This window comes from Corvus hawaiiensis, chromosome 3 (assembly GCF_020740725.1).
Source record: "Corvus hawaiiensis isolate bCorHaw1 chromosome 3, bCorHaw1.pri.cur, whole genome shotgun sequence".
NCBI classification, from domain to species: Eukaryota; Metazoa; Chordata; class Aves; order Passeriformes; family Corvidae; genus Corvus; species Corvus hawaiiensis.
The window spans coordinates 101,964,227-101,987,890 of NC_063215.1; the positions used below are offsets into that span (position 1 = coordinate 101,964,227).

A 23,664-nucleotide genomic window follows, 5' to 3' on the forward strand; every position below is an offset into this window, starting at 1 on the left:
TAGACTGTAAGAAGGAAGAAGTAGAGAAAGGAGTGGTTTTCTTAGCGGGTTTTCTTTGGTCTGAGGGGAAAAAACTTTGCTTCTGTGTTAGTATCCTGAATCTTCAACAAATGCCACTGCAAAGGCCGGGATGCTCAGTGTGACTTGAGATTGTGTTGGTTCTATTATCACATAGACCTTTACCTGGAGACAGCTCTTAGGGGATAGCTGAATATAATAAACCACATACAGCACTGGTTTATAGATGTCTCTGAAAAATTGGATGCAATGTGATGAAAAGTCTTTTAGGGCCTGATAAAGCAAATCAGGGTCACCTTAGTGTGTTGGAAAGAGTTCTATAATGCAATGTAAATTGTGTTTGAATGAGTAGTAGATACTGCTTTGTTGGCTCTTTTAAATGAATTGCTCCAGCTGATGGAGGTGTTGGAAAGATGTGGCTTCAGCCTCTCTTACAGAAACATTGAATTTTAGAGCTGAGCTGTAGCACAGTGAAATGGGGGTGCCATAAAAGGCTGATAGGAGGCAGACACATTTTCTATTTGCTTTATTTTCCTCAGCATCTTTACCTGAAGAGAGATGATGATATCATTAATGACAATATTAATAACAAAACCCAGCAACAATCTTTGTCTATGGTGCTTTGGTCAGTGAGTTTTCTTCCAGTTATTCTGGAAGAAGGGAAGATCAATGAACGAAATAACGGAATTACGGAGGAATTATGCTGTGCAGTTTGTGACCTTACAGGTGACAAATGTTGAGACTGTTTGTAACAGTCTTAGTTTGGACATGCAGTTAGATGGGTTCAAGGACCTAACTAGAAATTGTTTGGAGTAGCAACCAATTTCCAGGAAACCTTTGAACCTTTATCAAGGTTTGCCAAGCTTAGGCACATCATAAATACGCTCCTGTTATCCACAAATCTAAGAGAATCTGGCCAGAAAATACGACATTCATTCCTACCCTTGTGGCTCAAGCTCTTTGGAGGGCTACAGGCAATAATCCATTTGAACATTTTCTCTTTCCCCATGCAATACACCTCCCCTGCTATTAAATAGCCTGATGTTGCTCTTTCAGGAGAGAAGTTACAATCCATATTCAGGCTCCTGCCCAGACTTGTAGGAGAGAGTGTATGAGAATGCCTTCAGGAAACGTTCAGTTGAATCTAGTCCTTAGTTTGAAATACTTCTTCCAGCAGCTCATTCCATCTCCTTCCCATGGTTAACCCTAATGGCCATACCCTCCTCACCTCAACCCTGTGGCATATTTTCTCCCTTCTGTGTAAATAATTAATAGCACATCAAAGTCTAGGAAGAAACGATACAGAAAGGTTGTATTTTAATCCACCAAATAGATAATTTTGAAACCCCCTCCTCTCCTTCTCTCCCCCAGCACATCATGTTTTTGGCTTGAAGCATTCCTTTCTTTACTTACCTTAGAAAATCTGTACAAATATATGTACAGAAATTTTGTGTACTTTTCTGAACTTCAGCTTGTGTGGACTGAAAATGCGTAGATGAATATGTAAAAATGAGTATTAATGGAGATTTATATGCTCCTCTGAACATAGTAAATGTAATTAATGCCTTCATATAGACGTTTGGACAATCGTGTGTGTGTATATATATCTTTTCATATTGTAAATTCTTCATTCTTGGTAATTAATAGTAGCCTGCACAAACAGTCTCACTGGATTCAGCAGGTTTATCAGTGTAAGTAATTACTTACCAATGGGAATAAGAGAATTCACATTGTAGCGCAGAATGAAGTACTGATAAGGTACAGAAAGAAGAAAATTACATTATTGGGTAATTTCTTGTTACTAGCAATCCTTACCCTTCATATTTTTTATAATAGTTAAAAATTGCATTTCTATTACTGAAAGTGCAGCTAATAGTTTTCATTACAGAAGTTTACAGGCTTCAGTCTTCAGTTTTTCAGTCACAGAATGTGATGGAATCACAGTTTATTAGGGTTCAGAGTTTAATCAAACCATTGCATTCACTTCATCAGCACCTGAAACCTGATGTGGATGTTGAAAATAAACATTATGCTACTTACATTATACGGGAAAAATGGAATTATGTACATTACCCTTCAGTGCAATATACCTTAAACTCAAAATTGGAATGAACATGAGGAAGGCAGAAAGCTGTTGATTTGTTGTTGATTTGAGCAAACTATTAAGCTACATCAAATGTGACTTCAGAGCAATAAATATTGAAAAGCTTTGCAGTCATAAACAATAATAAATACAGTAAATGGGTACTAAACAAAATATTTATCTGCTTAATACTGTAGAGGTAAGCAGATGTCCTTGAGTTGCTGCCAGGCTGTGCCGAAATGAACGCACTATTTCATAAAGATGAATTTTGCAAACAAATAGGACTTCAGAGGCCCAGGCCATTAAAAAACATTACTGTATCTTGACCACTGGCGTTTTGTTACAATGGGAGCCGTGCTTTCATGGGTAAGAATTTCAAAGAGCTGTGTGGACATTTTTCCTAAACATTGTGCGGATGCATGGAAGCATAAAGAATTAAGCAGTGAATTCTGTGGCTGAGAGATATAACTGGCATGTTACAAAGTTGCCTGCTTACAAGTACTGTACTGATGGCATTGCTATTCTTGACATTATAATTCCGCTGCTTTCAATTCTCTGGAGATGATAAACCCCAAACAACACAGTGCCACAAGCTAAGAGAGAGGAGGAAGATGACTGGAGTTTTGTGACAATATTCTGAAAGAGAGGAAGAGACATTATAAGGTTTGTCAGAGAGCATAAAAGCCTTTATGAAGCAAGTGAATTAGGCTTCCTCTGTTGTTTCTTAACATATCCAAAACAGGTAGTAAGGAAGGTTGCTTCCAACAACTGCTCCGTTTCTAGCTTTTAATAGTTAATGGGAGGTTGAGCTATAAGCTGAGATCAATCCCCAAGTAATAAATTTTACATTATTATATTTGTCTTTCTTGAAATATAAACACCAGAGGATCTATTCTCAAATGGCTTCCGACCCATTTTTTTCATAATTAATACAGGAAATTTGAAGAACGTGACTCCCTGTACAGCTCAGACAGAGGCAGATCTGTATTCATCAGCATGGATTAATTAGTCTTTTACCAGACACACAGTTAGTTAGAAGAGCTACAAAATGGGCAGTTGTAAAGGAGGGAAAGTTTTGTCATAAAACCCATAAGCCACATGTTCTCATGGATAAAAGATACTTTTTTAAACTTTTATGTTTATTCTGTGTAGTTAAAGATTTACATCTAGATTTATCCAGCTCCACTGACATTGACCTTGGCTTCAATGTGGCAGCAGTATGGAATGAATTGCTCTTCACTGGTTGATTTGAAGGGCGGTATTTAACAAAAAAATGCAGCAAAGATTCACTCTGAATAAGAACAGCAGAGCCTCTCATTGTTCAGATCTGAAGACTTACTTCTGGGTCATTGTATTCAGTATGACTCCACCGTGCTTGGCAGGCTTTTCCTTTGTCTTCTAAATTGGGTAAACACATCTGTTACAACCAAGAAAAGGAGAATTATGCACTGCCACTTAAATCTTAGGTACTATTCTAACGGGTTTCATTTGTGACACTGAGGTGTAAGGAGTTGTTTTTTCTTAGCCTTCTCATTTTTGTTACTTATAAGAACCTCATTTGTGACCTGACACGACACAATGTTTTATGAAGTCAACAGAAAGGCTGTCACTGTTTTAATGAGCTTTGGGTCAAGCCCTCAGTTTTTCATCAACACAGACCCAATCCTTTCACTCCAGACACCACAGTGACATAAACTCCATGAAGGTCCCAACTCATCAGTTGAAGCTTTGAAGCCAACAGTAGCAGCAAAGAGAACTTGGGGGCCATCAGCAGTGATATTACCTGTCTAATGTATCTCTGGTTTGGGATGTATTACAACTGAAGATTAATGACACACAGCAGATTATCATGCATTTTAGATCACTGCACAGGAGGAAAGCCAGGGTGGGAGAGCAGGAGAGGAGGGTTTTGTCTCACACATTCCTAAACCAGACACCTTTGCCCATGTCTATTACCAATCCTGGCACAGCCCCAATCTTCGCTACTCATGCAAAACTCTTTATAATAAAGATAAAACCTGGTTTTACTTAGAGTGTAAATGAAACCTTAAATAACAGCCCTGCTATTGTGTTTGTCTTTGCTGAAGAAGTTGACAAACTTTCCTGAAACACGTGCAGGTTGGTATTTTGGCATCAAGAGAAAAGCCAGCAAATCTATTTGAAGCACAGTGAAACTATCCCACAAGTGTATTAATATAAAATGAGATTTACAGTGGTTTTAGTGCTATGCACAGTGCATAAATTATTACAGATTGATGGCACTGGAAAAAAACCGTAATTAATAGATAGGGTTGTAGGCATGTATTTCTGTAAAGGAAAAGTGATGCTAGAAATAAATATAGGGGAGCTTTCCAAAAAGACTGGGTGTACTTTTTGTTTTACATCTGACACAAAGCACTCTTGCTCACTAGTACAGTAAGATTTTGAGACACCTGGGAGTTGAACAAGCTGTGTAACTGTACAGTCCTTCTTGGCTTTGGCTTTAAAAGTCTGCAGATTCAAGGGATTTTAGATCACTTTATATGCTCACAGCATTTTTGGTCAACCTTGAAAGAAAGTAAGAAAATTGCAATTATGTTGTTATGCACTCTCTCCTTAGGTGGACACGTGAAGCAGAGAGTGAGAACATTGGATGAAATAAACTGAATTACTTTTCGTAGAATCACAGAACGGTTTGGGTTGGAAGGGACATTAAAGATTAGCTAGTTCCACCCCCTTCCACCTCCTTGCTATGGACAGGGATGTCACCCACTAGATCAGGTTGCTCAAAGCCCCATCCAACCTGGCTTTCCAGGGATGGGGTCTCCGCAACTTCTCTTGACAACCTGTTCCAGTGCCTCGCTACCCTCTGAGTAAAGAATTTCTTCCTGGTATAGAAGCTAAGTCTTTTCTCCTTTAGTTTAAAAATATTCCCACTTGTTCTATTTAATAAAATAGATAAAATGTAATAAAAATAGATGAAATGCAGTAAAATTGAGAGTAGCCACGCTTTGAGACAGCTTAGGACAGATAATAAAACTAGACATCTGTGTTTACAATGCATTAACCTATCTCCCTAAGCTTTGACCTATCCTCATGGGAAAGGAGTGGACAGCTTGTAGTGACTTTTCCAATGAAAGATCAAGTGCATGCACAATTTGCCTGCTCTGTGCTGTTGCTCTTGTTAAGATACAAGTTTAAAATGGAAAATGTCCGGATATGCTGCTATTTTAGTTCCGAGGAAATATGCTGGTGATGAAGTTAAGCACCTGAGTGCTAAGTGGTTTTGGATTACAACACTTGTTTCAAACAGATTATAGATTTTGTAAGTGCACCCTAGATATAATGTCTAAAGATTTCCACTTTTAAAAGATATACATTGAGCATTATGCAAATAAGCCATTGCTTACTCAGATGGTAGACTAATCTCTTTGTCCTGACATGACAAGTATGTTTTCATTTGTTATCCCCATCTGTCACAGGATGATAAACCTCAGATCTGTAAAAGTCTTATCTGTATGTATTTGTTAACATCTTGCTCTGCTGGCCACCATCATGTATCATTTTCATTGTGTAAATAAGTAGCTGCATTTTTTTTGTCAGCCATGAGGCAACAGGAATTACTTGATTTCTCCACATAGGCCCAGTTGAGGAAGGCATTTGGTTTAACTCGTCCCTGTTCTACACATCACAGAAATATGTTCATCAAGCATAAGCTTAAGAACTCTTCCAAATAGATGTGCATTTCTGAATCAGAGCTATGGTATTTCAAGTCGTTTCATTTGCAATTAAGTTATATTCTGTGCTGATTGCACAATATAAAACCCACTAATATTTCACTTGCTGCATAATTTTTAGAGATAAAGACCTCTTCACGTTGAAATACAGATTATGAATCCATTTACGATGTGAGAACCTGATTTTTGTAGGGCATGTGATTTCCACGTGGGTTGGTACCGGTGCAAGTGGGCTGATTATATTTATTTCTTTTTTTTTTTTTTTTTTTTTTTTTTTTTTTTTTTTTTTTCCAGCGGGGACAACGTATATCTTTAGCAAAGGTGGTGGACAAATCACTTACACGTGGCCTCCTAACGACCGGCCGAGCACTCGAGCCGACAGACTGGCAATAGGGTTTAGCACTGTGCAAAAAGAGGCTGTGCTGGTGCGAGTGGACAGTTCTACTGGCCTTGGAGATTATTTAGAGCTGCATATCGTAAGTATCAGCACCAAAGGCGGGAGATTTCTTCTTGTCTTGGTTGTTCTTACATTTGTGGGGTTTAAATTTATTTTATCTGAATGTAATTATAGCAGTTAATGAACCTTTTGGGGTCAATAGTGAACTAAATGATACTGGTTTATGGCATATGATGCTGTACAGGGTCTCAGACATACTCAAAATGCCTTTTATTTGCTGCAGTGCTACTTTTCATGGCTTTTCAATTAAAAATCATAGTGGGATACCTGTACAGATAGAGCAGTTTATTGCAGTGTAATTACATGGAACAGAATTTAGCAGTGTCAGAGGGAAGTATGTTTACCCTGGGGGATTTAATCTGGAATCTGATGGGGGAATTGCAGTGTATCACAGCTGACTGTGCTTATTGTTAGTATTAGAACTTGTCCTCTGATTGCATCACTCTTTTGTGATGGTAAATCTTAAGCAGAAAGGAAGATTGTCAGGCTAGGAAGTCTAAAAAAGTAATTTCAGCTGCCTTAAAGCAAGGAACTAGCAATCAAAATTGAAAGCATATGGAGTTTTATGGCGTCATAAATAAATGATCAATTGAGAAAAGCATAACTAGGGCAGTATAAAATTTTGTTGTTTAGATTAGTCTGAACTTTGTTAATGCGTTAGTTTGATTTTTGTTTCAGAATGTCTCTACTTTCAGGAAGAGTTGAGTTCCTTTTGAATGAAATTGCTTATTGATCTATAACCAATTACACTTTTACCCTCAGAAAACATTCAGCAGTGATCATTTTCAAAATTAGAGGGAAATATGGTATTCAATCTTCCCAGACTGCTTTTTTCTGCAAAGGCACTCTTGCATTGTGGACAAAGGTGATTTTTAAAAATTTATTTACTGGCTTGAGCAAATAAACACAGAAAGAAAACCTTAAATAAAATTCAGAGGTTTTCTATATCCTTGTCTTACATTGAATCACACGGACAGAATAGTTGGCTGGTATTGTGCAATCTTAGTTTAAAAATGTGAACAAAGCAACTTCTCCCAGGTGCCAGAAAAACTGAGAGCCTACATATTTCAAGGCAAGTATTGTGTTGTTAGATAGAATTTAAATATTTGCTGTCCAAACACCAGGTGCCTTGTTATCATTTTCCTCTTTATTTGCAATCTCAGACCAAATGCACACTCCGTGGTTGACAGAGTTACTTTCTTCTTAGTTTTTTCTTGTTCATTAGCATACAAAGGAATGTTTTCCTTGGTATTTTACTGTACCTGAAGTCTATCCAAACTATAATATTTGTTTGCTCTTCCATCTAGCCATGATTTTTCTATTTTAAAACATTATACTCATTAATGATGAGTTTGAGATCAAAAATTACTGCCTGCTCATAAATGTTTGTGGTTTTCAATCTTTTACTTTTTCTCAAATAACTTTCTTATACCCATGCTGTAGCAACAGATGATAAAATAAAAGAATAATTGAGAGTTTTCAATGGTCAGAAACACTACCAGCTTAATAGGGATGGGGAAAATGATAAATGATACCTTACTGGTTCTATTGAAATTTCTGTGAAGCAGCAAAAAGCGCTTTATCATCCTGCTCTGTGAGGTGATACTGGTCTCCCCCTGATGCCTTTGCAAGAGACTTTGGGAACCTCCCTTAAGCCTGCTCTGCTTCAGAGCAAAATGGTAACTGTGTGAAATTTCACTGGTATGAGGTTTGACCTTCCAAGAGCAGCTTCAGCGTTGTCTGTCTCTAGAGTGGAGATACTGAGGGATTGACCTGAAATCCTAAGACATTTGGCAAGGACTTTTATAAGGGTTGTCAGTGATAGATAAAGCTTGGAAAACTACTGGGATATAATTTCCCAGAGTCTAATTCAAATAAGGATGGTATTCAAAGGGAAGTTGAAAGGCAGTATTTTCAAAAGCACTTGTGACACCAAAGACCATATATCTCATTAAAGTCAGTTGAACTGCAGATCCTTCTGAGAATTTCACCTGAGATCTATTTTAGCTCAGAAAGATATTGTGAGATATGACAGTTACAAAAATGAAGAGAACATAGAAACAGGGAGGTCTATGTCTGCATTATATTTGAAAAATATTTAATTGGATCTAAGTGTTTTCATATTGGCAGCTACTGTGTTAAACCTGCTGTAATAAAAACAGTAAGAGGGGTTTGTCATTGAAAACTTCCTTCTTTCATCAATGTTGAGATGCCACTAGGAGTGTCTTATCTACTAAACAACCAGAAACATGCTATGGGTGGTGGAAGGAGATAAAACTAGAAGGAGGGAAGTGTCTGATTCTGCATGTTCTTTTGCATGTACCCACTCACCTGTTTGTGCCATGAATGTGCATGAGCAATAAGTGCCTGTGTACCTTGAGATGCTCTGTGCATGGGTAACTCACCTGTGTGTGGTGGTAAAAAAAGTTTGGAGCTATTGCTTTAAAAAAACTTAGATTATAGCCCTCACTAGCATGTTGGGGAGGGTGCTTGGGAGCTTTGAGGTAGCTTGCTCTTAACCTTCTTCATTCTGGAAATAGAAGAGGAAATTACAAGTTAGATTATGGTACTTCAGTGTGTGCTTGCCCTCTTTATTATTCTGTTTACTTAAAGACAATGTAAACCTAATAATGAAATCAAGCTCATAACAAATTCTGATTTTAAAAATTGCTGCTTGATCATCTGAATCACAGCTTTGGTGTTAGGTTGGGAATATATTTATTTAAAGTAATCATTAAACCTCTCCAAATAAGCATTGTTATGAGAAACATTTTAAAAATTGTGTAGTCTCCATTGCTACCAGATGTTTAACAGTTCCAGTGCAAATATTTTAAATTCCAAGACAGATTATTATAAAACTCCACCTGTACTGTAGCAACGCAAATAAGAAGGACTGTTTATATGTATGATACATGTTGCAGTGGGGATCCTGCAACACGCATATATCAAACCAGGAGTCCCGTGGAAAGGAAATATATATGGACAGACAGATTCTTGATAGCTGTTTCAGAGATGTTTATTTCTCCAGCCGCATGGCCGGGGCTCTGCCGAGGAACTGTTCCAGTCACGGGACCAAGGGTCCTTCTGCCCGCGCAGGGAACACAAACCAACCAATGGGAACGAGGCTGAGCAGGGACAGGGAAGCCCCGTGTCTGTGCCCTCAGGGCCCCTCTCCCAGGGCTACACGGCGGGGGAGGGACCCCAACACCTCACCCGTTTTATTTTAATAAAAGGAGAATGAAAACAACTGGATAAACATAACAAGAACAGTTTCAAAACAAAACAAGCCACCCTCCTGAGTCTTTAAATGTCCAAACAGATTCTGTGGAACATCTTAGGGCTGACAGAAGGGAGACAGAACTCTGAGCATGCTTTGTGGGGAAACTGAGGCAGGAGAGGGTTTAACTTCTTCCCTCCCCCTTTTCATCCCCCACTCGGCATTGGAAAGGGATTTTTTGGGGAAACAATTGGCAAAAGCATGGTTTTGTGAGGGAAACCATGGATGAAAAAACGGATTGGGAATACACTGGGGGTAATAGGACATAGGGTAAAAGGGAAAGGTGGGATTAGGAAAGGGAAACTGTAGGGGGGGCTTACAATGGAGATACTGTCTAACATGACTACGATTTTTTGCATATATACTGCCTTTTACAGGAACACCATCAGGCCCAGTGACCTGCGATGCTTGTAACCCTTTTCTCCCTAGTACAATATTAAATTCCACCACCTCTCCATCTCCCAAGCTTGGGATGCATTTTTCAGGGTTATTCTTTTTAATAGCAGTTCTATGCACGAATATGTCTTGCTGGTTGTCACACCTTGTTATAAAACCATAATTTTGCTTAACATTATACCATTTTACTATCCCTAAGGTCTTAGTTGCTATGATCTTTTCCTTTTTCCGAGTGGCTGCTGTTTTCTGTCTCGCTGCGTCTTTGCTCTCTCTTTCGGTCGCTCCCGCGTTGGAATTGTCGGGGCTGCTGGTGCCTGCGCGCTCTTCCCGGGGTCGCGTTCGGGGCTGTGCGGGCCGGGCCGGGCCACGCCGCTCAGTTCTCCGTGCGTCGCCTCCTCTGGTCGCAGCTTCGCTGCCGCTGCCGGGCGCTGCACCCACGTCTCGGCCGGGCCCCCGAGCGACGACCCCCCCGCGCCCCGCTCCAGCGCGCGTCTCGGCCGGGCGCGGCTCCGTTCCACCGCCACCGCCGCCAGCCGCTGCCCGCGTGCCACCCCTCTCGGCCGGGCGTTCACGGGGCTCGCTCCACCACGCACTGCACAGGACCGAGCAGGCACCGCCGGGTCCCGCCGCTCCCCGCTCCGCCGCCGACACTGCGGCTCGCGTGGCTCTGCCCGCGCGCGGGAACTGCCTCGCTGCTGCTCTCAGAGCGCTCGGTGCACGTGGCCTGGGCCGCACGGTCCCTGCGCCACGCTTCCCTTCACCAGGACACAGCTGACATTGCTCAACAGTCTCGGTAACTAAATAATATTCACGAAAATATTCTTCCATCGGCATATATTTTGACTCCAGTATTAACTGTGTCCAAACGGTTTTCCAAAAGCCCTTGGTAAGAATTAAATCCCAAGAAACATAGAAAAAGTTCTTAAACAACCATGCCAGGAAGTGTTTCAGTTCTTTTTGAGCTTGAATCAAGCTAAAATTTACAAATCGTTGTTCAAGAATCATTTTAAGTTTAAGATAAATGTCCATATGCGGCTCTGAGAGCCAAGAGTCTTCCCACGGTTCCTCCATAGTTTAGATATGGAATAGCAAAGCAAAACCAAGAAGAGGAATCCAAAGTTTCCAGGGTTTACTCACACAAATCAGTCGCTTAGGGATCGGGGATCGTTCTGCTCTCAAATCTCCACCATTTGTTGCAGTGGGGATCCTGCAACACGCATATATCAAACCAGGAGTCCCGTGGAAAGGAAATATATATGGACAGACAGATTCTTGCTAGCTGTTTCAGAGAGATGTTTATTTCTCCAGCCGCATGGCCGGGGCTCTGCCGAGGAACTGTCTCAGTCACGGGACCAAGGGTCCTTCTGCCCGCGCAGGGAACACAAACCAACCAATGGGAACGAGGCTGAGCAGGGACAGGGAAGCCCCGTGTCTGTGCCCTCAGGGCCCCTCTCCCAGGGCTACACGGCAGGGGAGGGACCCCAACAGATACATATGCATCACAGTACTTCAGGAAAGGGATTTTAAAATGTTTTAGTCATCCAGAGATGCAGTAATTAGCTTTCATTTCAACCACTTGACTTCTCTTATGGAAATTGTCTCCTGTGCTGTGTCTGCTGGGAGATCTAGTTCAAGAGGAAATAGATATCATATCTAAAAGCCTACTGCCACTTCCTCTCCTGTTGATGGATAGATGAAGGACAGGCAGCTCTGATAATTATGGCAAGCTTCCTTTCTTTCTGCTTCTCATGACATGGTCCACATCCATCTCCATGTCACATAGAAAAAGGCAGCAGCTTTTCATGCAATGTTCAATAAATCACCATATGCATTCCTGCACTTAGCTTTTTGTCTGACTTCTAGTGCCCTTAGGTAATTCTGTCAGAGATTCGTGTTCCTACCTCCACTCCTCTTCCCACCCTGTTATCCCAAGTCATTAGAAACAGAAGTGTACAAATATACGAATGTCACTGTCTTCCACAGTCACTGTGCTGTGGCTACCTCGAATTTCTAGCTTTCCTAAGGTGAGGAACAAAGCAAAGTTAGACAAAGATACCACCTCAAAGGGCTAAGAAGTCCTGTTATATTGCTCTTTCGGGCAATGCTGGTAGCATAGGAAACTGGTATTCTCCTCTGTGGCACAAGGGGTATTTGCTGTGCTTGAGAAGAAGGATATATTTCCATCAACAGACTTCAGCCATTATAAAAAATTTATAAATTATGCCATGTTTTCATCTTTCATTGTTAAAATTAAAGACTTCATAACAAAGTGCGACATTTTGTATGCCTGATGGAAAGAATCAGCAGTTTCTGTGTCTTCTTTGTCTGTGTCATTTGTTTGAAAATCAAAGTATTTGCAGAGCACAAAGCAGCTGTTTTTATGATGATGGATGATTTTGAAGTTGAGAACAAGAAGTTTGTATGGAGGATAAGGCAAGCAGAGAATTTCAAAGTATAGAGCTTTGGCATTCCAGAGAAGACACCCAGCCTAGAGCACACAAGCTGCTTAAGCTGAACTGGCCACGTCTCTTAACTCAAGCAGGGTGAGGATGTACTAATTAAGCTCATTTACAGGTATGGATCTGCTGGTTTAGGTGAAGTGGTGGTGATCATTCCAATAGGAAACATTCAAAGGTCTAAAATAAGGAATAAGGCAGATGTGGCAATGTTTTGAATGTTGTCCTAACCCTCTTCTGGGGGAAAGTGGGGGGGAAATGCCCTGTGATTCCAGTGAGAGAACAGTGACAGTATGTCTATACCTGGGATATAGAAAACATACCAAAATCAAAAGATATAAAGCTCAGGGTAGATTGTAGTAGATATTTTTTGTTTCATTCTATTTCATGTCACTAGGAAATAATAATTTAGGGGAAGTGTCAACCAATAAGATTATTACTGTGTTGATAAAATATGGAAAACTACTTCAAAAGGTGTGCTAACACATTACCTGAAAAAGTATGATATGGTTAAAACAGATGGTGTCAATATATGCAAGGCACAACACAACCTGAAATACTGTGAAGATGTAGCATTACTGGCATGATGGATTAATCAATATCGTCCTAAGATTTTCAAGATGTGTTTGTGAAGCCTTCAGAGTTACAATTAATGACTGAGGTGAACAGCCATGGGAGCGGAAAGATTATATGTCTCAGAAAATAGAGTTTTGGATCAGGAATAAACTCAGTTTGTGCTCTTTGTCCCAAATATTTACATACTATATATATTAAAATATATATGGGGGAAATGACATTTTTTTATTTGATTTTTTTTTAACTTTCAGCAAACTTAAAATGAGTAGTTTTTCCTACTCCTCTCCCTCTGTCTCTTAGTTATACATATGCAGTATTCTGCTACACCAGGCTTTTAAGAGCTGACTCTGTTAGACTTTATTGTACATATCCATAAAATATGGATGATTTTAACTTATGCAAGTATAATGACCTTCCCTCAAGTGAACAGAAGGAGAAAAACTCAAGTGAGGATCAGAGTTCTGTGTTTGAGTGTACTAGAGAAAGAATTGCAATGTCTAAAGACAAATGCATTTGTTATTCTCTGTTGAATACTTCTTGGGATTAATGTCTAATGGAAAGTCAATTGATTTTTATTGACTTGGTTGTATTTGGATCAATTCCTAGAGAGCTGGATGTACTTTCAGTGAGATTGATGATAAAAATACCTTTGATTTTAGTGGTTTGTATTGGAGCTAATTAATTTTCCCAGTAAGAGTTTAATATTTTATTATTAATTTAAAAAATAATATTTCTAGAATGTTGTTTCTTCAAATAATCATCATTCAAATCTGGATTTCCTTATTATTATATACGTACCTGTGGAAAGCAAAGATTTGGGAAGGCTTGTATATTCATGAAACAGTAATGAATTTAAAATTGAATTATTCACATCCAGGAAGGGATTTAAGAAAAAAAGGGCAGACCTAGTATTCAGAAATCTGATATTTTAAAAGTGCTGAACATGCACAACAGTGGCTAAAGTCAATGGAAGCTGAAAATAGTCAGCACCTCTGAAAACCAGGTCATCATCGTATCAGCTAAGTGGGCATCAAGGATCACTCTGGAGCCCTGGAAAGACTTCGGACCATTATGTTTATCACAGTTGTGATTTTTAATATTCTGCTACCTTGAAGCACAAGAAAATTTCATAAGGCTGATGTTATCCAATCCAGAATTCTGTTAGTATTTGGTATTTCCTTATTATGCTTATAGATGGGATATTTATTTGTGATTTAGTTTTCATTTATATATGTGAATGAAAAATGCTATAGGAAGTTTAACTATTATGGACAGTGATTGGTTTCTTTGCGGAACAGAAAGCTCAGCAACCAGACTATATGTTAAACTTTAAACTGAAAAAAATTACTGTGGAAGAAGGATTTCCGGACTTGCTTATGGGCTTGAATAAAAAAAAGCAGTGCAATCAAAAAAGACTCATTTATGGGACTAGACAGGCAGGTGAGAATGCAATTCAATGCACACAAACATTAAGTTAATTAGAATGGGAGCAATGAATTAATCTAGGGAATTTTTGCTAAATGCAGCAATCATTTACCTCAGTGATCAGGTTAAAGATCTAACTTTGTCAGAAAGAAAATAAATCACTGAGATGGTCAACTCATGCCTTGAAACCATGCAGTTATCCTTTTATATCAGTAGAGACAAAGATTAAAAAAGTTCTGAAAAGGGTTTTTGTTATATAAGCTATTTATTAATGCTTCATCTTGAATACTCTGCACAATCTGTTATCATGCATTGAGCAACAGTGGTCTGTTCTTGCCATAAACAGGCCAAATTGCTGAGGGAAGGTTATGGAAATGTGCTAATTCTGGCACAGAACAGACTGATACCTAACTGTATGAAAAATATGAATGGAATTTGTAAAGTTGATGTAATTGAGCAGTTTGACTGTGACTGCCATCATGGAGCACTGCAAGGACAAATCCTGATGTTTTGTGGGGGGTCCAGTGTACCAGTGTGATAGCTCTGATCTCCCAGCTGATTGCCTGGTTCCTCAGCCTAGAAATGTGCTTGAGGGAGGCAGCTCCTTTCATTTTCTTCCTCTGTCTTGGGATAAAATAGAAATTCTCACTTCTCTCTATCCAGCAAATAACTCCTTTATGCATCCTGCTCCTTTTGTGCTTTTGGGAGAATACAAGCTTCCTTCCCAAAAAAAGCATGCTGTGTAATGGGGTCACCACCTGCTAGCCCCTTGACCAGAGAAAATTGCACAGCCAGTAGGACCCAAGCTCCCAGCTAAAACACCATGTCAGTGGCACAGTGCTCCAGCCCTCAACAATGATGAACCTCCTCAAGTGCTTCCTTCTAGCAAAGGTGTGAAGCCTGGCTGAGGGTGAGTAGATCTTTAAAACACTTCTGGTGGGCCCACATATATCAGAATCATCTGAAAACAATTGAAGGAATTGCATGTGGCCGTGGCGTTTATGAAATTATCGTACAGACCAGGTCATGGATTCTAAATTCCCTTCTGATCCCACATATCTCAAGATTACACTGTAAATTGAATCCATCTGTTGTGAGAAGTGCTTAAGATCCAAAACTTTGGTACTGAATTTGATGGCAAGTCTTCTTATGACTTTGCTGTTGCAAACTGTGCACAAATAGAACCTTAGTTCTGGCACAAGGAGAGAAAGTAAACATGGAACTTAATTTTCTTGTTGAGCTTAAAAAAAGCGCCAAGATTAGGAATAGAGAGCGTTTGGCCTGGGTCATGTTATATTAATAACAAAAACTCTGCATTTTTGAGAACTCAAGTGGACCATTTTGGAAAGGCAAGCACAAGACCAAGCATATTTAATTAGCACAGACTTGAAGAGGCTCATGACCTCTTCATAAAGCTCCTCTAATTTTTTACATTGTCACTTTTAAAGCTCTGCAGTACTCTATGGATTACATCCAGTCATATTTTCAAGGATTCTTTCTTTCTCTCCCCTTTCCCTTGTGCCCTGTCTTGTTCTTCTGCCATGTCCTCAAGCACAAATTCGTGTGTTGCGCAAATTCAGCGGTCCCAGTGAATCCCAGTGAACCCCAGTGAAAACAGGTGGCAAACCTCCAGGGGTCTCAGGGATTACATTCCTTTTCTTTCCCATGAAATGAGGCATAGGAAGGAACAGGGGAGTCTCCTCAGGTGGTGACTGTACGGTGTACTCACGTGGAAGAACTTCTTGATGAGAACCATTGATAAGTTCTGCTTAATTAAAAAACAAAAGCAGCAACAGCAGAGCAAATAAGCATGTGGCCAGAATTAGGAGTTATATCACTTTGTGTCAAGGCTTTTCACATATAAATAACAAACTTCTGGCTTCAGAAAGGAGGACACAAGAATTAGTTTATGATGTACAGATAAATAAGTAGACCATCTTGCCTCCCACCTTCCCTAGTTAACATTATATCCTCTCATTGATGTTTTAGATCCATCATGATCTAATCACATACTTGTAATTCAAAATTCCTGGCCCTGGCTACTAACCAGCATCCTTGCATATGAAGGTTACAAATATTTTAATAACTTGGCAGCAACTCTCGCAGAACATTGCCATGTATAAAAAGCGCCGATGAAAAATTTAGCAGGCATTTTAGCAACTTTATTGAGATTAAAAGTATACTTGACTATTTGCAGCAGCAGAGCCGTTGAGGTATTCACTCTAACCTGGCTGATCTTCCAAATGAAGGAGGACTGAAATACAGGAATTCATTGTCATTATTTGGAGAATGGGATCTCTGGATGACTCAGAGTGAAATCCAAGAGCAGGCTACTTTTGTCCACTTATCTCATGGGGATAATATTCTGCTTATTATATTTAGACATAAATATTATCTATATTATATGCTTATATTATTAATATATTGTTATATATATAATAGGCATGTGCAGTTTGTTATACCAAGTCATATAACAGAGTCAGCCCTAATAATATTTCCTAGCTTATTCCTGCTTGGTTCTTGTCTAATTTTAGAGAAGCACAAGAAGATTTGCACTCCCTCCTCCCTGCTGGGCATGCCTGGCTCAACACCAAGTGGAAGGCATGTATACCCAGTGTGTCAGAAGCCATGACAGCACAGGCTGGAGACAGGTTTTAGGCCCCTTGGGCTGAGAATGTGTGGTTTGGGGAAAAAAAAAAAAGAAAAAAGATATAAAAGGACAGACTGGAGCGATGGCATCACTTTCAGCATATCCTAGACTATGCTTTTAGCTCCTAATGGCAGCTTTAATAAGGGGCAGTGACTCTCAGACTGCTGTTGACCCACTGAAGAAGAGCCAGGTTTGCACAGGACAGATCAAGGTTTGTTTCCTACGAATAAAAGCCAGAATCCAAGATCTGGCCCATTACCTCCCTGTCTTTTAAATGTATGGGCTCTAAGTGAGGATAAGGATGAAGTGTGCACTGCAGCACAAAGTACCAGTGTAGCCATTTTTCAGTGGACATGCAGTATGAACAATATTATTTTTAATACCAGTGAGAGTGATTAGCCTATTGATGCAGAACAAAACAAGGGCAAAAGTGCTGCTGGTGGCCTGAAGAGATTCTGATCCTAAGTCCAAGTAATTCTCAGCCCCCCGCTTCCAGTATTGATTTGTTTGAAAATATTGTAGAAATACGAGTAAGTATAAGCAGGATCTACATCAAGCCAGAAAACTACTGCTGGAAGGTGAGGTGCAGAAGCAATATTACAGAGCCTGCTGCTTTCCTTCAGTCATTTGTTTAAGTAAATATTGCTAATATAGTTAATCATTTTGTGCTAATAAGGAAAGCTCATCTTAATACTATTCTGGTTTTGTGAGATACTACCTTAATTGTAACTCACAATTAGTTAATTGAACCACTTACTTAATTCAGGTTTTGCTCTGTGAAGCCTCAGTGTCATCACCAAATTGAAAACTTCATATTTAATGCTAGTTTGCTTTTTTCCTTCTAGACTGTTTCATGGTCTTGAGCCTTTCTCCCTATTTCCTTACACCACTGTATCAGTGAGGAGGAACTGGAGCAAAATCACTGGATGTGTGTAGGGGAGGGTGGAACTGAACACACAGGGCTTGGCTCCTACCTTCATCCAATTAACTTACTTAACTTTTGTAGTCTTTGGCAGTAGCTCATTGCACCAGGGTCATGCAGGAAACCGAGCCAGAGCAGGGAATCTATTTGTGTTTTCTGAAACCCTGGCTGCCACATATATCTTCATCTTCCTTTCACTTACTTGCCTGTGCTCTTTAATCACTGTTTCTCTTACCTGAGCTTGACACCCTTGACATCAGTGCATCTCCACTGCGGGTGGATCACTGAATAGCCTATTGCTTTCTCTCCCAGTGACAACCATAGGTGTACAATCTTTGCCTTCCCTTTGAATCTAGCAGTGATTTTTCCCACTTGACAGTGGGCTGCTGCTGCTGTTAAGTCTTTTTTTTTTTTTGCTTAGATCATACCACTCAGAGGAATTCCTGCAACAATAACAGACAGGATAAAGATTTAATGAACTGATACTGTCAGTGTTCTGTGTTCTGGTGGCTTATGTTTAATGTAACAATCCCACTAACAACAGGTGAGTTTTCCTGTTAAGTGTTTGGAGAGGCTTAAATATCTGGTTGTTTGTGAAAGCCCATTTACACTGAACCATGCTAATGCTTCAGAGGGTGGATTAGCTGAAGGAACTGACTCATGCATTTCCTGGCTTTCGATAATTACCTAGCTTACCTTGAATAAGGGATGCTGAGGAACAAAGAAAAGACACAGCCCTTCAGTTTTGCCAGTTCTCCGTGAAATTATCCTGAAGCCTTCAGTGCAGCAGCGTGAAGCTACTAATGTGGCTTTAACTCCTTGTGCTGAAATTTGTAGGTGATGATCTATGCTCAGTCAAGGACGAAATGTAAGTCCAGATGTTCCCTCAGGGAGATGTAAATCACGCTGCTGCAGCATTACACATTCTTTGTGGGCTAGGAAAACTGCCTGTACAGGACTGGGAATTCTTCCCTCTGTTATTCCACTTTTGGGTCAGGCACTCCTCTTCATCTCAGGTCTCTGGATTGAAGGGTGGGCATTACAGCCTCAGCAGATACCATCATGCTCCACTTTGGGTCTGGAATCTCTTCTTATTTTTAGTTCAGCCCTCCCTCTTGATGGACTTGCAGCTTACTGCCTACAAACAGAATGCAACAGACTGCATCCTGCCTGTCTGCTATGAAACACCATTAATGTCCTTGTTCCCCCTATGGGGCTTTTTTTCCTGACTCAGTGAATTCCAGGGAACAATAGCAAATTCCTGGAGCAAAAGTACTCAGTGTTTCCCTTTCACAGCAGAAGGAATTTTTAAGGCTGTCAGTGGATTATGTGCAGTACCCTCTCATTTGGGGACAAGCACAAAGAGTGCTATCATACATGAAGCTACTTACAGTAACTTCTACCAACCAAAATAAAAAGTGGAGAGATTATGCTCGAGAGCCTTAATATCCACTCAGCATATTTGATAATGCCACTGCTGTCGGTATCATACTCACCACAATGTTTAATAGCTGAACAGATGCAGCTCACTAGAGCACCACATGGTAGGCAGCAGCAGGGAGTCCCATTTGACAAGTTGGTTTTGGTTTATTTCCTTCCCAGAGAGCCTTCCCTGGTATCCCAGGTTTCTGTAGTGTTTGGATTTGCTATTCAGCAAACAGGAAAAGGCAAGGGAATTCTCTACTGCTTGTTTCCAAAGCAAGAGACTTTTTTCTTTTTTTTTAGTGAATGTGCTATGAAATTCCTAATAAAGATAATATAAGGCATGTTTTAATGTCAAATTGCCCCCCCTTGATCTGAAAAGAGTTGGGTTTTAGCAGGAAACATGTATCCATATGCATAGACTGTGAGATAGCAACTATGCCAGTTTTTGGAGGTGACTTCCCATTTGAGGATTTTTATTTTCTTTTAACTGCAAGACTTTGTGTGTACATCTGCAAGTCACTTTGCACAGTGAGCAGTAACTCTTGCCTGTAGTAGTGCCATGGGATGCTGCAGTTGTTTGGTGCTTCTAGATTTGCTCTCCATGGAACAATACAGAGGAACATTTTTTTCCAGTCTTCTAATTGCTTGCCTAAAAAAACACCTGAGTATGTACTTTGAGGCTAAAAGAGGATGGCTGTGCTGTTAATACATTCTAAAAATCAGTGGATAATACAGAGGAGATAAGGAAACCGTGGCTATATGATTTGGGTATTTCTTTCCCGGAAACATATAAGAATAATATAATTAAGATGGGAACAAGACTAAAAGTGCTGCAAAACTCATGTTATCCACCACATATTGCCTGAAGAAAACAGAACTTCCCTTGGATATATTTCATTATTAATGTGGTTATATACTTAGATAGGTGCTGCCTATCTATGTATATTGGGCAATATCTTCCCCAGAGCTGAAAACTTGTCACAACTGACATGTTGTGATGCTCTGTTGGAAGGAGCTGAGGTGCTCCTTTGGAAGACATTTAAGATTTCTGGGGTTTTATTCCTAATCTACTTTTTGAATATTTTGCTGGCTATTTAAGCTGACATTCCTGTGGCATTGATTTTCTTTTCTTTCCTCTTGCTTTTCACTGCATATTCAAACTCAAAAAACCCACCAGCACGTCTCCTTGTCACAGCTGTAGTGTGGTACATGATGACACCAAGCTGTGCTAGTGTGGGAGGAGGGGAGACAGGGGTTGCAAGCGCTGTGGAGAACTGATTAAAATTCGAAATGAGCTTGATAAAGTGGAGAAATAATCTGAAATCAGGAAGATGAATTTCTACAAAGGAAAGCGCCGATTCCTGTACCTTAAGATGGAAAAATCAAATGCACAGCTATAAAATGAGGAATAATTGTGGACTAGAAGTAGTTCTACAGAAAAGATTGGGAAGTTACAGCTGATTGCAATTTGCTGCAGACACAGACAGGCATCAATCTGGGATGCATTGACAACACAGGGGGTGGCAGAGGAGGGAAAGTTTGATGTTTGCACAGTTCTGCTGGGATCTTAGCTGAAGAAGGATGTCCAGTTTTGAGTGCTTGGCTTTTGAGAAGGAGGTAGGGAGAGAATGCAGCTACTAAAAGAATCAGCAATATACTCTAGTTTATTTAATGCTCTAGTTTATTAAATTCCCAAGAAGAAAATGAAGGAATGGGCTCTGTTTTCTTTATAAAAGAGACGACAGAGTGACTGGTAGTGAAAACCACCTTTTTGGTACATACAAGTTATTAACAATCATGACTGTGGCTGATTTGTGTTGCCTGTCAGGATAAGGTAAGAAACAGCTGGTTTAATTGCAACAATGCTCTTGGGTATTGGAAAAAACTTTCTCTGCTTGATGGCTAGCAGTGGAGCTGGCTCTGTAGGCAGGCCCTGTTAATTTATGCTTTCAAGATCAGGCTCCATTCCTTATAGTGATGGGAATGCCATGGAGACTTCTGCTGTGTGTTTTTGCTAAAGTTAGCCTGCATGTGCTCACTGTTGCCAGCAAGGGATGGGTAGAGCAAGTTCTTCTTAGGTTGCACGCTCCCATTTATGCTGCAGTTTTTAACTGGAAGGCTTGGGTCCAGGAATGATCTAAGAGGAATGCTTGGATGTAACCACAGCAAGGTTGTTGTTATTCCTAAAGACCCAGAAAAGGGAAAGAGTGAGCTGCTGCTGAGCATTTTCTTTTAATATCCATTGGTCTTAATGTCAGCAGCAAACTCTAAGACAGTGCAGCAGCAGCACCAGGTAGAATCTTCTCTCCCTCTGCCATAGCAACATCCCCTCCTGTTTAACACTAGAGAACTGCTTTGCTGCTAAATGTGAGAAAGAAGCTTGGATCTGTAAGGCTGGGAATTGCTCCCCAGCCCAGCAAAGGCCTGTTGGTGTGTTCTTCTCTGACTGTTGGCATGTGCCTCCTCGTCAGCTTGTGGGAAAGGTGGTGGTGATGTAACTAAGTTTGCCTCCTCGCCCACCTCTCAAATGTTAGCAAGTGTTTGCTTTGGTTGATGTGTGGGAGTGGTGAGGTAATTTGAACCATCCTGGTGGAAATCCAAAATAACCTCAATGGGCTAAATAGATTGCTGAGCAAAACACGTTTGATTATATTGCAAAAATAACGTGCAGTTGAGGTGAATTTATTTTTCAGCTTTTTGAGCTATTTGGCCAGTTCACTGGCTGCAGACATAGCTGTGCAGCTCTATGAAATGTTTTTTAAGGTTTCTTGTCACAATAGTACATGAAGTTTATCTAAAAGATAAAAATCACTCACAAGTCATGGAAGATAAGCTTTCATGTTTAATTTCTAATGTAAATTTTATGGTTTCTTAACATTGCTGACTATTTGTGTTGCAGCTTTCTGATTTCAAAGGAATGTTGATTTAATAAAATCCTTAGGCTATTAAGAGTTGTCACAGCTTCAGGCTCATATCGTGAAAGCTCAGTATGCTTTAAGTGTGGAACAGGTTTTATCTCTTTGGCATTGTTCTCTGTGACTAAATCTCGATTCTCTCTGTGCGCTGTTGTCAGAGGACTGTGTTCTGGGGTTTCCTCTGGAGCACCCTCCTTTAATCACCCTGTCTAACCTCCTTCTCCCCCAGGCTGTGTCATGCAGCTTCACCAGCTTATCTTGCACTTCTGCAGTTGCAGAGGTAGGTCGTGGATTTGCTTCATTGCCCCAAAATATTAAAAGTAGTCCAGACTGACAGTGTACATCCTTTCATCGAGTTGGAAGAAAAACAATGAATAAATTTGTTGCTGTGACTGTGTCAGGATTGCCAGTTTATCTGTCTTGTAATGGAGATATTGTTCAGCATTTCTAATTATGGTATTAATCTTCATTATCCCCTAATACAGGTGTAATATCAGGATACTGGTGCATGGCATTTGTTACTTTTGACACTCAGGGGCACCAGTCACAGGCACTTCTGGTTTACTGGCAAACCTAATTGGTTCCCTACAGTCCTTCCTTTTCTCACTGACAGTATTTGAGAGTTTTGTGCTGCCTTTTTCCTGTAATGTACATGAAAAATCAAGACAGGGAAATGGTTTTGCATGAATCATATTCTCCCACACGTGTACTACTGATAGGATTATCACAACCATTCCTAACGTCGTTAGTATTTTTTTTTTCAATTATAGCCAGGGTTGATTTCTACATCAGAAAAGATTTAGAAAGCTTACTGGAGTATTTTGTAATTGTTTTTTAAGGGTCAGATTGCAAGACAGTTCTGATCAGAGGCACAGTACCAGCCTGTGGTAGGTGGTGTAGAGAAAGCAGAGTATACTCATGCAATCTCTTCAGGAGCTGGAGAAGGTGGTGGAGCCTTCCCTGCACCCCACTCTGCTGTGCTTCCTTGTGGGCCTGACTGCTTCTGAGTAATACTAAATGATGGTGTCAGGACTAAAACTAGTGCTCCTCCTCTTGGTCCTATTGGGGAGGTAATAGCAGGGCTTTGACTCTTAGGGCTGATTTTTAGGCAGTTAGCAGGCTTTTCTGCTGCTGTTCAGCTGGCTTTTTTTAAAAAGTCCTGGGTGGGATGCTCATATTTCTTTCTTTTCATTGTTTTTTCCCCTCCATCTTAAGCACATACATCACTCTCGGAAAAAACTTTATGGGATTTCAAACTTGTTATTTTGATCTAAGGCTAAAACCACCAAACCTAAACCTTGCAGAGGCAAATCAAGGGTTACCCATTTACTGTCTGTGAGCTTCTGTT

General features: G+C 40.1%; 1 protein-coding gene across 36 annotated transcripts in view; it reads left to right on the forward strand.

Moving 5' to 3' along the window:
- NRXN1 (neurexin 1) overlaps nucleotides 1-23,664 on the forward strand; it is a 676,704-nt gene that overhangs the window by 457,566 nt on the left and 195,474 nt on the right. For 35 of the 36 annotated variants that reach the window (XM_048299377.1, XM_048299382.1, XM_048299400.1 and 32 more), the window contains one exon: nucleotides 6,112-6,293. In XM_048299377.1, the coding sequence (XP_048155334.1) occupies nucleotides 6,112-6,293 (182 nt within the window). Of the gene's footprint in view, nucleotides 1-2,453; nucleotides 2,456-6,111; nucleotides 6,294-23,664 lie in introns of all 36 variants that reach the window. The other variant, XM_048299416.1, reaches the window with a different exon arrangement.